Genomic DNA, 15,905 nt, shown 5'->3' on the forward strand with positions numbered 1-15,905 from the left:
GTCGGGGCTTCGGACACTTGCCAGAGTAATGACCTGGTTCACCACAGTTGAAGCACACCCCTGGCTTGTTTCCTTGCTCCCTCTTGACAGGCTAGTGCTGGACTGGAGTTGCAACAGGACGTGGAGCTTGGTTGCAGTTGTTGTTGCTAGCATTGTTGTTGAAGAACTGACGCTGCGGACGAACAACTGACGAAGATCCTCCCTGTGACACCGCCTGAGGTCCCATAGTGAGGCGCGGCCTCTGACTGTTCCCTTGCTGAGCTTTGAAGTGAGCAATCCTGTGTTTCTTCTATTCCATTCGGTTGTACATATCCTCCTGACGAATGGCCTTATCCACCAACTTCTGGAAATCAGAATAATCCCCAGTCATCAGCGGGTAAGAAAGCTCATCATTCAATCCTTCCAAGAACTTTTCCTGACGCTCTTCATCTATGCGCACATCCTCTGGGGCATAATGGGCCAGACGATTAAATTCATGCAGGTACTCGGTGACAGAACGAGATCCCTGAGTGAGCGCCCTAAACTTCTTCTTCTTGAGAGACACCACTCCTGATGGTATGTGAGTTTTCCTGAAAGCAGCAGTGAACTCAAGCCAAGTGATTGGTTCAGCAGTAGCCCTGTTGAGACGGAAGTGATCCCACCACTCAGAGGCGGAGACCTTTTCTTGATCAGTGCACTGAAGCAAGTCCAACTTCTTTTCTATGGCGTGCAGCCAATCACCAGCCTCAACAGGATTGGTAGTGCTGGAAAAAGTGGGCGGCTTCACACAAAGAAACTCTGCTAACTTGTTCTGGGGAGGAGCATGATTGTTCCCTTGGTTCTGTTGGTTCTGAAGTAGTTGCTTCATCATGTTCATAAGTTGAGCCTGTTGAGCTAGGACTTGGGCAAGCGTGGATTCTCTCCATTGTTGTTGTTGTTGTTGGGCCCATTTCCATTGCTGCGAGTGAGCACCATCTGGCAAAGGCAAGAGCACCAGAAGAGAAACAAGGGGGAAAACTACTTAGGACAGGGAATTAATTTCTATTAACTTGACTTTTATTGATCTGAACTTAGTTTCATTATTACATAAAACTGAAGGCTCCCACATCACTTAACTCAAACTTCCTAACACTCGAAAGCAAACAAACACATGCATTTACATCCCACCAATGATGTAAACCACATTCAAGACCCTCACACACAACCAAACTTAAACAAGCAAACTAAAACAATGAACTAAGGCAACGACTTAACAAGACATCTAGGTTTTCCTGGCGTCGGAGTTGAGTGAAGGCTCGTTCGGCTCGTCCCCATCATCTTGAGTAGCACCCCACTCAACCTTTGAATGGGTGCGCTTTGAATCTTCTCCATCATCATCACTTATGTTAACGACCGGAGGATCCACTGGGGCTGGGGCAGCTTCTTTTTCCAGCACACGAACCTTAGGCACCAACTGGTAGCGAGGGATAAAAAGAGCTCTTTTCCTTGCGGTAAGATGAACCCTAGCCGTCTGTGGTGGTGCTTCTCCCTTCAACGCGGCCAGTTCCTTATCCAAACGATCCACTTTGTCCTCCAGCTTGCAGATCTTACCACGATTCCGGTCTTCGCAAGCCTGAGCAGCTGACATGACTTCAGCGAGGGACTCATCCATGGCCCATAGCATCTCGACCAAATGTCTTGTGGTAGCATCATTCTCAATTCCTTTAGGTTCAAGATAGCTGCCATAGTCACTTCCCTGGGGTTGACGAGGATGATAGCGATACTCAGTGTCGGCCAACAGATCATTGTAACGGTCGCGGAGCTCTCCTATGGCGATCCTTGCCGCCTCCTGATAGGCATGAGGATAGCTTCCCCCTCCAGCCTCGAACATCGCCGATGGGATATCTTCGCGATTACTGTTCAAAGTGACCTTGACACAACACTTCTCTTCATCACGATCATGAGGAATCTAGGCATACAAAGGTGCAGTCCCGAATCCTATGGTAAAGGACATCGTACGCAGCTCTTGGACAAATCCCTCAATACCGAACAAGTACTCGGGCTTGAAGCGCGGCATCTAAAGACAAGTGAAAGGAGGGAGTTAAGACATTTATCAAATTAATAGCACAAGTTTTTGGATAAAATTGAATAAAGTTAGAAAATCAAAGTGAAAGGTAAATAAATAAAGTAAACTAATCTTGCAAGATAAGTTGAAGCAGTTGAAAACAGGATCACAAATTTTTGCACTTTTGAATAACAAGTTTCAAAAGAAATAAAATAAAAGAGAGTTATAAAATCAACTTGCTAAGTTTATTATATTGCAACACGATTAAATAAAATAATGTTGTAAAACTTTTGCTGGTAAATGGTACATTAGTACAGTAATAGATGTACAATACTAATAACACAGGAATAATAAATAAATTTTGAATGAGAACAATTAAAGAGATTATAATCTGCATGTGCCATTAGCTTGGTTTAATTAAAAGAGAAAGAGAGGAGAACAATTCTACTTTTTCAACATTTTTAGAGGGCTTCTATAGGTAACCATTTGGCATAACCTAGGGTCAAGGAGGCTATGATACAAACTTGTCACGTCCGAACGCTTACATGTGTGTAAACCCTCGTCCAGGAATCAGCTGAGGCACACAATAACAAATTGATAATAGACTGCAATTATTACTCTAATTGATAAGCGAATATACAGTCATTACAGAGGTAGATAGTTCCTCTCAAACAATAAAGATCTAAGCAGCGGAAAATAAAATAAAGAGCGCAGGCGACACCTTCAGCATCACTGTAGAACTCCTCCTGTGATGAATGATTGCAAGGTGAGTATATGATATACTCAACAAGCCACGCAGCAAATATGCAAGTGCAGGGGATAACAAAGGATGGCATAATATAGTCTCATTTGCTTAAATGGCATTTAATAAATACTTCAGAATTTAATAAAACAGTTAAGTATTTAACTAAACAATATTAATCCAACGCTATACAACATACCCGTTGCATAGGCCCACCCATTCTGAACAACCATTCCCGGCTGCACAGTTCTATCTCCAAACCAGGAATATATCACTCCAAACCAGGAGCTAAACAAGTTATTACCAATTACAGCATCATTTATTATGGTGAGAGGTATGAGACTAATCACGAAAGACATTGTTCGACCCGCCCATAACCACAGGCACGGCTATTCGAATAGTTTTACTCTGGCCAGAGGTGTACCACTGTACCCACAAGACACAACCTCAACATCATGTCAACCATGCATCACGATACTTATCAAGTACCCGAATAGAGATTGTGACAATACCCTTCGCATAACACAATTCAAAGCAGTGCACCGTTCCTGGATCATAATCACCCCTTATAAAACAAGGCATGGACTCCCCAGCGACCCCCGTGGGCTTATCTCCGCCACTTCTCAGTCTGGTGCTCTACAAAGAACCACACTCTACAAAAGGTAAAGCCGTTGCCCACGCTGGCTTGTGGTTGGCACGGTTAATGTTTCACAACCGAAACTCGTGAACCGGTTCTTAATTGTCATGAGCACGACCATCAAAACCATGTGCTCACAACCCACTATTACTATGTTTTAGTTGGCATCTTAATTAATCAACCTATCATGATTAATCATCACGAGCTACTATTAAGCCATCATTAAGTAATAGTGAATCATTAATTATCCCATTCATATGAGCTTGTGTCTCTAAGCATGGCTAAGCATCCTAATTACTTTAGCTAAAACCATATAATGTTCTAGCTAATCCAATTATTAACCAAGTGACAAAGTATAGGTAATCAGTAACTTAAGGCTATAACAAAGGCAACAGGTTATTCCCACCCAATGACATTCAAAAATAAATGCAATAGTTGAATAGAAACAATAGCTTTAAACAGGATCAACATGCTCAAAGGGTTGTTTGGGATCTGTGTGACTTGCCTTGCTAGCCTTGGAACTCTTCAAAGTCTTTTCCTGCAAAATCGGACTCTCCAAGAACGTCGGAATCTAAACATAAAAGAGCAAAATCACCAAAACAGTACATAAACAATCATAAACAGCACATGTGGATATTTTTAACATGTAGATCTCGATTTTAGAAAAATTTAGCGACTTGAACCAACTAAATCCGAGCTAACAAGAATTAGTTATGAATTTTTGAAGATTAAACCGGATTAAATCATTTATTTAGATTTTAATTGGATTATGACGCAATAAAGAATTATTTTTGAAAAGGAAAAAGGATTTATTGTGTCAGCGGGCTCGGGTTCACGGTGGACCGGGTGCACGGAAACGGTCTACGGAACGAAATGGACGGCCGAGATCTAACTGATCTACCGCGGGTCTACGACTGACGTGGCGCTGACGTCGACGATGACGCATCACCAGCGGCGGCTCGGCACCCCGTGCTCATCGGCGAACAACGGCGTGGCAGCGCAAACGGAGGGCATCTACGCGTAGAGGGTGACACGGCGAACTAAACGAGGGCTCGGCCGACGACGGACGGCAACCGACGGCGACGGAGGGAGTTCGACCGATGTCATCTTCGCCGAAGCATATGCCAGGATGTGATTGCCCACCGTAGCCCTTACCCCAGCACCAGCCTCGCACCGTGGTTTCGGCGGAGAAGCAGTTCAAGTTCTAGGCCAAGCACAATTTCTGGTAGCTTTCGGCACAGGCGAAAACAGATGTGAAGAGCAAATATTGTTCGACATTGTCGTCATCCCGTACAACTACAATGCCATCTTCGGCTGTGCGACCTTGAACATGTTCGAAGCCATTTCCCACCACAACTATCTCAAGCTCAAGATGCCTGGCCCAGCAGGAGTGATCGTGGTCAAGGGCTTCAGCCTTCGGCCGCTGCAAAATGCGATCTGGCCATAATCAACAGAGCAGTGCATAATGTTGATGCCGAACCACATGACCGGGCGAAGCACGCGCCAAAGCCCGCCCCTCACGGCAAGATAATCAAGATACATATTGATGACGCCGACCCCACAAAGCTCGTATTGCTGGGGGGCGACATGGGCGAAAAAGAGGCTGAGAACATCCTAGAGGCACTCAATAAAAACATTGATATCTTCGCCTGGGGCCCCGATGAGGTGGGAGGTGTTTCAACATATCTCATCATGCATCACCTGGCAGTCAAGCCGGATGCCAAGCCAAGGAAACAGAAGCTACGCAAGATGTCCGCTGATCGCCAAGATGCAGCAAAAGTCGAAGTCCAAAAATTGCCCAAGAGATCGACCATCCTGAGTGGCTGGCAAATCCAGTGCTGGTGCGGAAAAATCAAACGGCAAATGGCGCATGTGTGTCGATTTCATAGACCTAAACAAGGCATATCCGAAGGACGATTTCCCCTTGCCACGGATCGACCAACTCGTGGATTCGACAGCTGGCTGCGAACTCATCAGCTTCTTGGATGCATATTCCGGCTATCACCAGATCCACATGAACTCGGCCGACATCCCTAAGACAGCCTTCATCACGCCATTTGGCACCTTTTGTCACCTCAGGATGTCTTTCGGCCTGAGGAATGCCGGCACAACCTTCGCCAGGATGGTGTACAAGGTCCTTTACAAGCAGTTGGGGCGAAATGTGGAATCTTATGTCGACGATATCATCGTAAAAAGCAGCAAGGCTTTCGACCACGTGTTCAACCTACAGGAGACCTTCAACAACTTACGCGCGGCGGGTATGAAACTGAATCCTGAGAAATGTGTTTTTGGTGTTCATGCGGGCAAGTTGTTGGGTTTCCTTGTTTCTGAAAGAGGCATCGAGGAAAACCCCGAGAAAATCGATGCCATTCATCAAATGAAGCCTCTGTCGAGCGTACGTGAAGTACAAAAGCGCGCAGGCCGAATTACGGCACTCAGTCGATTCCTCTCAAAGGCAGCCGAAAGAGGTTTGACCTTCTTCAAGACCCTCCGGGGCACCCGTATGCCAAGCAGCGTTCGACAAGCTAAAGCAATATCTACAAAGCCCGCCCGCTCTGATCAGCAAAGCACCAGGAAGCGAACTGCTACTATACCTGGTAGCTTCGCCAGTGGCAGTCAGTGCTGCTCTCATCCAAGAAACAGAGTCAGGCCAGAAACCGGTCTATTTTGTCTCCGAAGCATTGCAAGGAGCAAAGAAAAGATACATTGAAATGGAGAAGCTTGCTTACGCCCTAGTGATGGCTTCGTGCAAGCTTAAACACTACTTTCAAGCCCACAAAGTCACGGTGTCATCGCAGTACCCTTTGGGCGAAGTACTCCGAGGCAAGGAAGTTACTGGTCGACTCAGCAAGTGGGCGGCGGAGCTATCCCCTTTCGACTTGCATTTTGTTGCCCGCACTGCTGTCAAGTCTCAAGTGCTAGCTAACTTCGTGGCTGAATGGACACTGGCATTCGCCCCTGAGCCCGAGCCCGTCGAACAACCCTGGGTGATGTACTCCGACGGCTCGTGGTCGCACAAGTGGGCGGGCGTTGCGGCGGTACTCACTTCGCCAGGGGGTGTGCCGATTCGGTATGTCGCAAGGCTGCAGTTCGACACAACCAACAACGCAGCAGAATACAAAGTTATTCTTCTGGGCCTAAAAAAAGCGAAAACATTGGGGGTTCGGCGCTTGCTCATCCGAACCGACTCCAAGTTGGTGGCAGGTCACGTTCATAACTCCTTTGAGGCAAAGGAAGAAGGAATGAAGAAGTATTTGGAGGCTGTTCGGTCTATGGAAAAGTGCTTCGCTGGCATAATGGTTGAACATTTATCTAGAGGCCAGAACGAGGAAGAAGACGCCTTGGCGAAATCTACTGCTTATGGGGGCCCACATTCGCCGAGCATCTTTTTCGAAGTCCTATACGCACCAAGTGTGCCCGCAGAGGGCCTAGATGTCATGGCAATCGACCAGACAGAACTGGGCGAGGATCCAACAGACTGGCGAACCCCATTCGTAAGATACTTCAAGAACGGCTGGCTCCCGGAAGATGAAGCAGAAGCAAAGCGCTTACAGCTCAGAGCCGCGAAATACAAAATGGTCTCGGGCCAACTATATCGCTCCGGCATACTCTAACCTTTGCTTCAGTGCATACACCAGGGGCTCTGTGGCGCACACCAGGCCGCAAGAACAGTTGCCTCCAAAGTGTTTCAACAAGGAGTATACTGGCCCACCATGCTGAAAGTCTGTGTTGAGCAAGTCAAGAAGTGCGAAAGCTGTCAGCGCCTGTAGCCAGTCGGCAACCTTAAAAACCTTATAGCTGCGGCCGTTTATCACTATTTCGCAATAAACAGGCCGAAATGGGCATCGCACCGTTGGCAAACCCTTCAACGCCACAAATTTCTTGTTTTTGCTTCGCCGAATACACAATTTTTGGCGAACACCCTGTTAAACTGTGCAGAAAGGGCAAAAGACGATTTGTATAGTAAGAATTGGCGAAAGAAGAGGAAATATTACATAATACGAAAATGACATAATCATATACGCCAAAGGCATCGACCATAAAAAGTGGCTAAGATAGAGTCATACATTCCAAATACCCAAAGGGACGTTTTCGGCTACAATAAGGAGGGAAGAGGCCGAATGTACATTGTTCGCCTTTCCCGGCAAACGCAAAAAAGAAGAAGAAAAACTTCAAAAATCTAAGGAAAGGGCGGAGGGCCTCACACCTCTAGGTGATCCTGGGCATCGCCTGCACCCCCTCCAGCTGCTGCATCCTCTTCAAGGTCGATCGCAAGGGCGATCGGGTAGCGATCAATTCACCCCCCCCCCCTCCACCTGGTTTTCTTTTTTGGCACCGCATTACTTTCCTATTTTAGTAAATTTATGCACCTAAAGTTTATACACCTCAAGTTTACACATCTAAAGTTTAGAGACCAAAAGTTTATAAGTCAAAAGTTTATATATCCGATTCAAATTTGAATTTGAGTTCAAATATTTTTTATATATAGTATTTCTATATATCTAAAGTTTATACACCTAAAGTTTATAGACCTAAAGTTTATAAGTCAAAAGTTTATATACCCGTTTCAAATTTGAATTTGAATTCAAATATTTTCTATATATAGTATTTCTATACATCTAAAGTTTATAGACCTAATGTTTATAAGTCAAAAGATTACATACCCGATTCAAATTTGAATTTGAATTATATCTGATTCAAATTTGAATTTGAATTCAAATATTTTCTATATATAGTATTTCTATACATCTAAAGTTTATAGACCTAAAGTTTATAAGTCAAAAGTTTATATACCCGTTTCAAATTTGAATTTGAATTCAAATATTTTCTATATATAGTATGAATTTAGGTAGATGCTTCGCTGGTTAATTAGGCAACATTAGGTGGTTTTACAACTCTAGACTTTGGGAATACTCTTTTCACCTGGACACTATGTAATTGTTGGACTATTGTGGAATTGGATTCACACCTCCCCCTCTATTCAAAATCCTCAAAATGGTTTTAGGCTGGGCTCGGGGTGCATGGTTTTGACAGTCACACCTCGGCCATATAGGGACCGGTCTTCGGGCCTCTGTTGCAAAGCACTACCGTACTTCCACATGTCTAGTGGGTAAGGCTTAGTTTGTGGCTCAGTCTGGTTATAAACAAAAGTACACGGATGGAGATGGACGAAGTCGGGGGTCGATGGACATCTCTAGGGCAAATGAAGGCTACACGAGCTGCGGCCCGGTAGTCGAGATGTCATGGCACAGGGCCGGTGTCCTGCTGCTAGGGGCTCAGTCCTGCCTACCTGTCCCGGAGGTTCCGGCCGTAGGTGGGGTTGGGTCGGTACTCTTGTCTATGGCTAGGATGGGTTGGAAACTATGTCACATCTTCCGTCCGTATACCGTGGTGGTATGTGGCACGTGGTTACACGTGAGGAAGATGTGTCTTGTGGGTAAAGATGTACACCTCTGATCAGAGTATAATCTATTCGAATAGCCGCGCCCTCGGTTATGGGCAAGCCGAGCAATGTACCCAAGTTAGTGTTTTAATTCTTAAAACCTGCTTAACAACTAAAATGTGGAATGGTTGGCCTGGGTTGGCTTGGGACGAGCTGGGACCCAGGGTCGGGTTGCCAGTTCGGTCTGAATCATCGTAGGCCTTGGGTTAAGGCAGGTTCGTGTGGGTTGACGGCCTTGTTTAATAATCTTGTATAGCTCTAGAATCGTATTTACAAAATAGCTTTGAGCAACTAAGTGTCTTTTAATGCTGTTTACTGCAAACCCTAACCCTTTATATTATAACCCCCTTGTACTCCCTTGCATTTATCCTGCACTTGTGGGTGTGTCTTGTTGAGTACGGTGGTTGTACTCAGTCTTGCTCAATTTTTCCTAAACTCAGAAGAGGAGTTCCTGGAAGATGAAGGCTTTGGTGTCTAGCTCGTGCCTGCCGTCAAGCGCCTGTGGTCGTCGCCCTAGTCTTCCGCTGTTTGTCGTTTGTCTTCTGGTGTGCTGGGCCTTCGCCGCCCATGTAATAAATTAACTATTTACGCTTCCGCTTGTTAAACTCTGAATTGTATCAACTTTTGGTGTACCTTGCCTCCTGGGACAAGGAATAATGCACGCACGTAAGGAACGCCTGTTGGGTTATTCCCGGTCGTGACACTAGCAATGTGAATAACATGTTTAAACTCAACACATGGTGGCTCTACTATAGAACTAACATGTTCATTAACTAGTTGTGCCTAACCAACACATCACTGGGCCAAGGAGTTAGTTGCTAAGTCCCAAGAGGAAGCCCAGTGCTAGGGAATCCGGTGTTAAGAGCGAAATTTGACAAGATAGACTCAGATTTGGAGATGTATATCGACACATAATCAAAGGAGATTGAATCTTGCCAAATTCAGAACGCGCATTGGCCGGAAACAGTGTTGGAAACAATATCGCCGAACCATCGAGGTGTATCGTCCCGGCTTCGTCGTCGTCCAACATTGCCTAGGCGAAGTAGTCCTGTTCGCTCACGATGTGGGGAGGAGTCACCAGCCTCCTTTGCTTTGTCACTGGCTCAGCAAGGGTCACATGCTGATAATGTTTCCTCTCTTTGCACGATAAAGTTGATGCAGGATTAGAGGCACTGACCAAGCTAGCTCTAGATCTTTAGGGGCATCTTCCGCGTTCTCTAGGGTAGCGTCTTTTACATCGATGATCTTGGTTGCAGCGTGTGTCTTAGCAATCCCAATTTCAGGACAGGCATTGCGCCACCTTTAAGAGATGCGCAAAAACCATGTCTAGCGCAGCCTCCTCCAAGTCATCAGGTTGAGTTTGACTGATGTCCATAGGACTGGTATAGAGCCAACACCGTCAGCTCCACTAGTTCAGGATGGCCAAGCTCTGATGGTGGAAGTCGTTGTCAACCATGTTGGCATCAAGGCCGGCCTTGATTAGCCTGTATCCAGCAGCACCTCAGTCCAAACTTCCAGTTTCTTTACTGTGTCAAGGGTGAAGAGGACTCGCTGTTGGTATTTCTTAACGACATTACTAGAAATATAATTCCCAACAATGGCGCAGAAATACTCTTGATATATTATGGTTACAGAGTTCATCCACAAGCGCACGGATATACCATTGTAGCATTTCACCCGAGAGTATTCCAAGGGTATCATATTTGTTTAATCCCATGGGAAGATCATAATAGAGAGAACTATACTAATAATTTATATATTACTTGTAATAATCATAGTCTAAGTAGGGGTTAAGATAAATCAAAGGGTAGAGTGACACACAAGCATGGAGCTACTCATTCTCATACTAAAATATCTAAGCTAAGTGGAAAGAAAATAGAAAGAAAATATATTCCTATACTTCTAGTATACATAGTATACATACATTCTAATTATATGATTAACTAGCTAATACCCTCTACCCGATGCCCTCCTGGTACTTCGAGAAGCCACCCCTGACTGTCGAGTTCCTTACGACAACCCGTCATGATCATACAACCGGGGTTAAATACGGAGGAGTACCCTCCCCAAGAAATTAACTTAGGACTATATACACACACGGAGGAATCACTACAAGATAATTGAGCTATTGCCACCAAATTATTGCAACAAAAAATAATTCGTAGCAATATATTATACTATTGCAATGATAATTTTTCTGTGGCAAATAATTATTTTTTATTGCAACGATTTATAATCGTTGTTTTATTTAATACTTTTGTTGCAATAGAAAATGATATATCGCCACAAAAAATCGTACTGTTGCAAAAAAACATGTTCTATCGCCACAATTTTAATTTTTGTGGCAATTTATATAGTACATGGTACTTTTCACTATTTTTTTTTTGCCACGATCAACAAATTCATTGCAATAAAAAAATTGTCGTCTCATAATTTAAATTAATTTTTTCATATGGACACGGATTGAGACAAATTTTATATGGAAATTATAGCTCTCGACGAGATCTACAATTTTATAGGTGATAACTTTTTCATTTGAAATCTTTTAGATATTCAAATCTATGATTCAAATCTCAGTTAGCTAGGCTCAAATGGAACGATATGCATTTTCCAACAGAATTGATGCGTAGATGAGTTGGTAAAGGAGAGCACGCGTGAAGGATAGGTCTTGGGTTCGAATCCTAGCCAAGACACAAAATCAAAAAAATAAGTAGATAAATAGATAGGATGATAGATTAATATTTGAACTTTTAATTTGGTACGTAAAACTAATACCACATATGGAGTGGTGGCAATAATTTTTATTACAACGATGTGAAGTGTTGCAATATGACTTTTTGCCACATCCATTCCGTGGCAACATCTAAATTTATTACCACAAAATAAAAATCGTTGCAATAACCTATTACCACGGCTAGCAACGATTTTACAATTGTGGCAAGATGTATCTATTGCCACAATTTGAGTATTGATGCCACGATTTTTTTCGTGGCAACAAATGATTTTTCTAGTAGTGAATACCCGTACTGAGCTATCACCATCAGCGGCCCACCTCTCATCGGCAGCATATAACCCCAAATAATGATATCCCGTAATCTAGACACCATGCCTAAACTACCAGATACTACTCTAATATCATCGTCATGACATAGAGTAATTGCATAAGCAAACATTATACCCGTACCGATGCATCTCCCAGATAAGCTAGCAGTATAATCAGTATAACATGAACATAATACTAAGCTGGCATTCATATACTCGGAAAATATTTGAATACCAGAAATGTCGGCACCCGGGGATTGAATTCCCGAATACCTGGAGCGTACACTGTACTAGTCCCATGATCAATGGCTAGTACACGCGTCCACAACATTGTTATCACATCCATACAATCATACTTGACATATAAGTAGATAAGTGGTTCTCATAACTTAACGGTGCATAGGTCTTACATAGTAGTTAGGCCGACCGGCCAAATAAAAGAGTTTAAACGCAGCGGAAAAGATAAAGATATATATGTTCCGGTATGCCCATCTACCAAACCACACAGGCAACCGACTAAGAATCACCCTAGAAAGAACCGTCCTCAAAAACTCCGGTACCCGGTGCAAAGTAATCGTCACTAGGCACCTCACATCCTGCATCCAAGTCTAAAAACAACAACAATAGGTGGGTCAATACACTAGGTATTGGCAAGTCCTACCCAAACCTTGGGAAACCTAGGATTATTGTAAGCTGAGATCAAGGATGGCTATATTTGTGGCTCATTTTCAGCATAAAGCAAATTTTGTTTCACAATAGTAAATAATAGTAGATTGCAACGAAATTTTGTAAATCAAAGGATAAACAACAGTAATAGTAACATTAATGTTATCATAGTGCCATCCTTGTGCCCTCCATGGCAACAAGTAACAATTTTATTCTTAACCCATGCTGGGCATAAATCATCACCATTATTTACCATACCCATTTCAGAATTTACTTAACAAAAGTCACGAACATTATACTTGTATCATTTCACCAAGTCGCTCATGACCGTGAGCACGGCTAATCAATTAGTTTAGACTCTGCAGAGTTTGTGCACTTTACGCACATGACACGAGCTAGCAATCATGTAAACCATGCCACGCGATACCAAACCGGTACCTGTTTTGCTAGCCTATGACGAAGCCACTACATTGCTCAAAGATTAACCTTGCATGCGCACGGAGAGTGTTTCTCCACAATGGCCATGAACCAATGCCACTAGGAAAGATGGGCCCCAACCTAATCCTAACGCCGTGAGGCGAACACATCCGTTCCCTCAACGAGGCACTATCAGTAATATTGGATATGCTCAGACGCCCATGCCATATGGCGAACACAACCGTTCCCATAGAGGGTCACATGTGTAGCTCCTATGAACCATTGCTCAGACTAGTCCCTACTACAACGGCCTCCCAATGCAAGGTTAAGCAATAAGCAACATAATAAGCTAAGGTTGCCCCATAACCAACACATGTGGTTGCACTGTAATCTTAGTTGGTGACACGTAGTTCAGTCCTTAATTGACCTAGGCGAACACTCCCCCTATCGGTGCGCAACTACTACCATATGCACACCACTTGCCGCCCAAGTCTAAAATCATTATTTTCAGTTTCCAATCTTCATAAACAACAAAGGCAACTCCTCTATAAAAATATTCCATTTGTAAAGAATGATTACCATGTCATATATAACCATTGGAAATTTTCTAAGCATGGCTAAGCAAGTAGCTATAGTAGCAGCTCGAATATACCCACATTGTGCATGTACAACACACACATATTCTCAGCCTAGGGCTTCAACGATAATCAATATATCAAGGTAGGTAATGCAGCAATTAGGTTATTTCTACCAATACCCCATTTTCTTTATAAAACATCGCATGCAATTTATAAAATAATAAAGCATTTGCGAAGATATAGGATTCAACATGATCGAAGTAGGAATTGAATAGGACTTGCCTTGCTCAGTTGGTTCCTCAAATAACTCTTGGTCCTGCACACTCTCGCCAACGGCAACAATCGATTCGTCCTCTAATTAAATTTAAACGTACATTCAAATGAACATCCAATAAAACTCCAAGATAAAATATGATGCATGGTGCATGAACATGTTCAGTGTAAAGAGAGTGATTTAATATAAATGAGAAAGAATCGCCTAAACCTGATGTTGTATGTGCAAGTTATCGTGTTTCTAATATTTAAAGTACGGTAAATACGAAGTTTACTATTCAAATTTAAATTAGTGAAAATTTTCACAACAGTGGTGATAATTTGAGTGTACAGTATTAAAGACAACATTATTATGAATCTAACGAAATTTGGTTCACCTCAATCGGAGTTAAAATGAATTTTCTATGATTTTACAAAGTTTCAGCATTTTATAGTGCATAAATAATTAACCGAAACCATTTTCTTAGATTTATTAATTTCTCTTTACAAAAGGCTGAAGCGTACTATATAGAGTACGCTTTCCTACATGCAAAACGTATTACGGTAGCGCGCATCCACTTTAAACAGTGGGGTCCACATGTAAGTGTCTCGATGTTTCACAGAACAGACCCTAATCTTGCGGCTATTGAGATCTAGGTCTCGGTCCAACATGTAAGTGTATTGGCGCTTTGTATCAAGAGCCCTAGAGTTTTTCTTATTTACGAACAGGTCCTGTCTTCTTCCTCCGTTCGCAACAGACAGAGGGGAGCACGAGGGCGGCTCCGGATGGGCTGGCCGGCGGCGAGCGGCCGCGGGGCTGGCTAGGGCAGAGGCAGGGGTGGCTAGAGGAGGTTCACGTGCATCTCCTAGTGGCGGTGGCGTGGCCGGGGGTGGCTAGAGGCGGCTGGCCATGGCAAGCGGCGGCAGTGGTTCGGTATGATGGCGGCCGGCGGCTATGGCGAACGGCGACTCGATTAAAGGACAGGGAAGCACCTAGGGACTATGTGGTGGCTTACCCCGCGTTCTTTTTGGGCGGAGGCGGTCCGAGGTGGCGTGGCGACGAGCTCCCGAGGCGGTCGGCGGCGGCAATGGTGGCGGCGGCTCTCCGGTCGAGGGGTCATAAAAGAGATTTCGAAAATGGATTTATGGAGGTCCTATGAGCCTGATGGCGCGAGGAATCGAGAGGAAACTCACCGAGGCGACGGCTCGATGGTGTGGGCTCAGCGGCGGCGTTCTGTTTGGCCGGCGCGGGGCGCGACGGTGGCGCGGCCGTTCCCGGTGAATCAGAGGGTTTAGGGCTTCCGCTTTAGGAGTGGAGGTTGAAGGTGGTCTGGAGAGTTAGCTAGCGCGAGGGTTCGATTTATAGGCGAGGGAGGAGCGAGAGGCGGACGCGGAGGTTGTCGTGACGCGTTCGGCGTCTCTCGCGCGCGCAGGCGGTGGTCGGCGGGGAACACGGCGGGCAGCAGGCGTCGGCTTTGCGCAGGGATTGCAGAGGGAGTGCAGGGGTAGTCAGAGGAAGCCAGGGGCGGTCGGTCTCGCCTTGTCGCTTCGGGCGTCGGCTTTGGCAGAGGGCGGCGGCTCCGGGTTGGCGAGGCGCGCTGCGAGGCCGGCTTTGCAGCCGGGAGACACGGAGGCAGGGGCGTCGGCTTTGCAGACGGCAGACGCAGGTCGGCGGCTTTGCAGACGGAGGAAGCAACGGTCGAGTTTGTAGCGTCTCGTCGCTCCGGGCAGAGGGACGGCGTCGGTTGGGCGCAGCGGCTGCGAGGGCAGCGCTGGGCGCGGCAGGGCATCGGGCAGAGGCGGGGCAGAGGCGTCGTCAGCTTTGCACAGCCTTGCAGTGAGATTCGCGGGCAGAGGAGGAATGGGCGGCTTGGAGGCGACGACTTTCGGCTCGCATCCTATGTGTTCGATGAAATATCTGCAAGGAAAGAGATGGGAAAGAGAAGGAGAGTGGGATGGGGTGCTGGGCCACTGGCAGGTGGGGTCCAGGGTGCTTGGGCCCGTTGATCAGAGAAGTACAGGAATAGGGGAGGTGAGGAACATTTCTTCCCAGGGATTTTTAGAGAGGGCTGAGGGTTTGACGAATTCTTTTTTTTTTTTGGAAT

The 15,905-nt window shown here is 45.1% G+C and overlaps 1 protein-coding gene and 1 long non-coding RNA gene across 2 annotated transcripts; both read right to left on the minus strand.

Annotated features, from left to right (window-relative positions):
* Positions 1-289: 289 nt before the first annotated feature.
* Positions 290-850, minus strand: LOC136356631 (uncharacterized). The gene has a single exon (XM_066310877.1). It carries the CDS (start codon positions 848-850, stop codon positions 290-292), a length of 561 nt encoding a protein of 186 aa, XP_066166974.1.
* Positions 851-12,106: 11,256 nt separating this feature from the next.
* Positions 12,107-15,658, minus strand: LOC136356718 (uncharacterized). The gene is made up of 3 exons (XR_010741648.1): positions 14,995-15,658; positions 13,831-13,902; positions 12,107-12,495 (listed from the first exon to the last, which is right to left on the minus strand). It is a non-coding gene; the product is annotated as an uncharacterized lncRNA (long non-coding RNA).
* Positions 15,659-15,905: the final 247 nt, after the last annotated feature.

This window comes from Oryza sativa, chromosome 5 (assembly GCF_034140825.1).
Source record: "Oryza sativa Japonica Group chromosome 5, ASM3414082v1".
In the NCBI taxonomy this organism is placed as follows: domain Eukaryota; kingdom Viridiplantae; phylum Streptophyta; class Magnoliopsida; order Poales; family Poaceae; genus Oryza; species Oryza sativa.

What these genes read in the sequence shown, in the direction of transcription:
- LOC136356631 (XM_066310877.1), bottom strand. Translation starts at nt 850, where the DNA reads ATGATGAAGCAACTACTTCAGAACCAACAGAACCAAGGGAACAATCAT.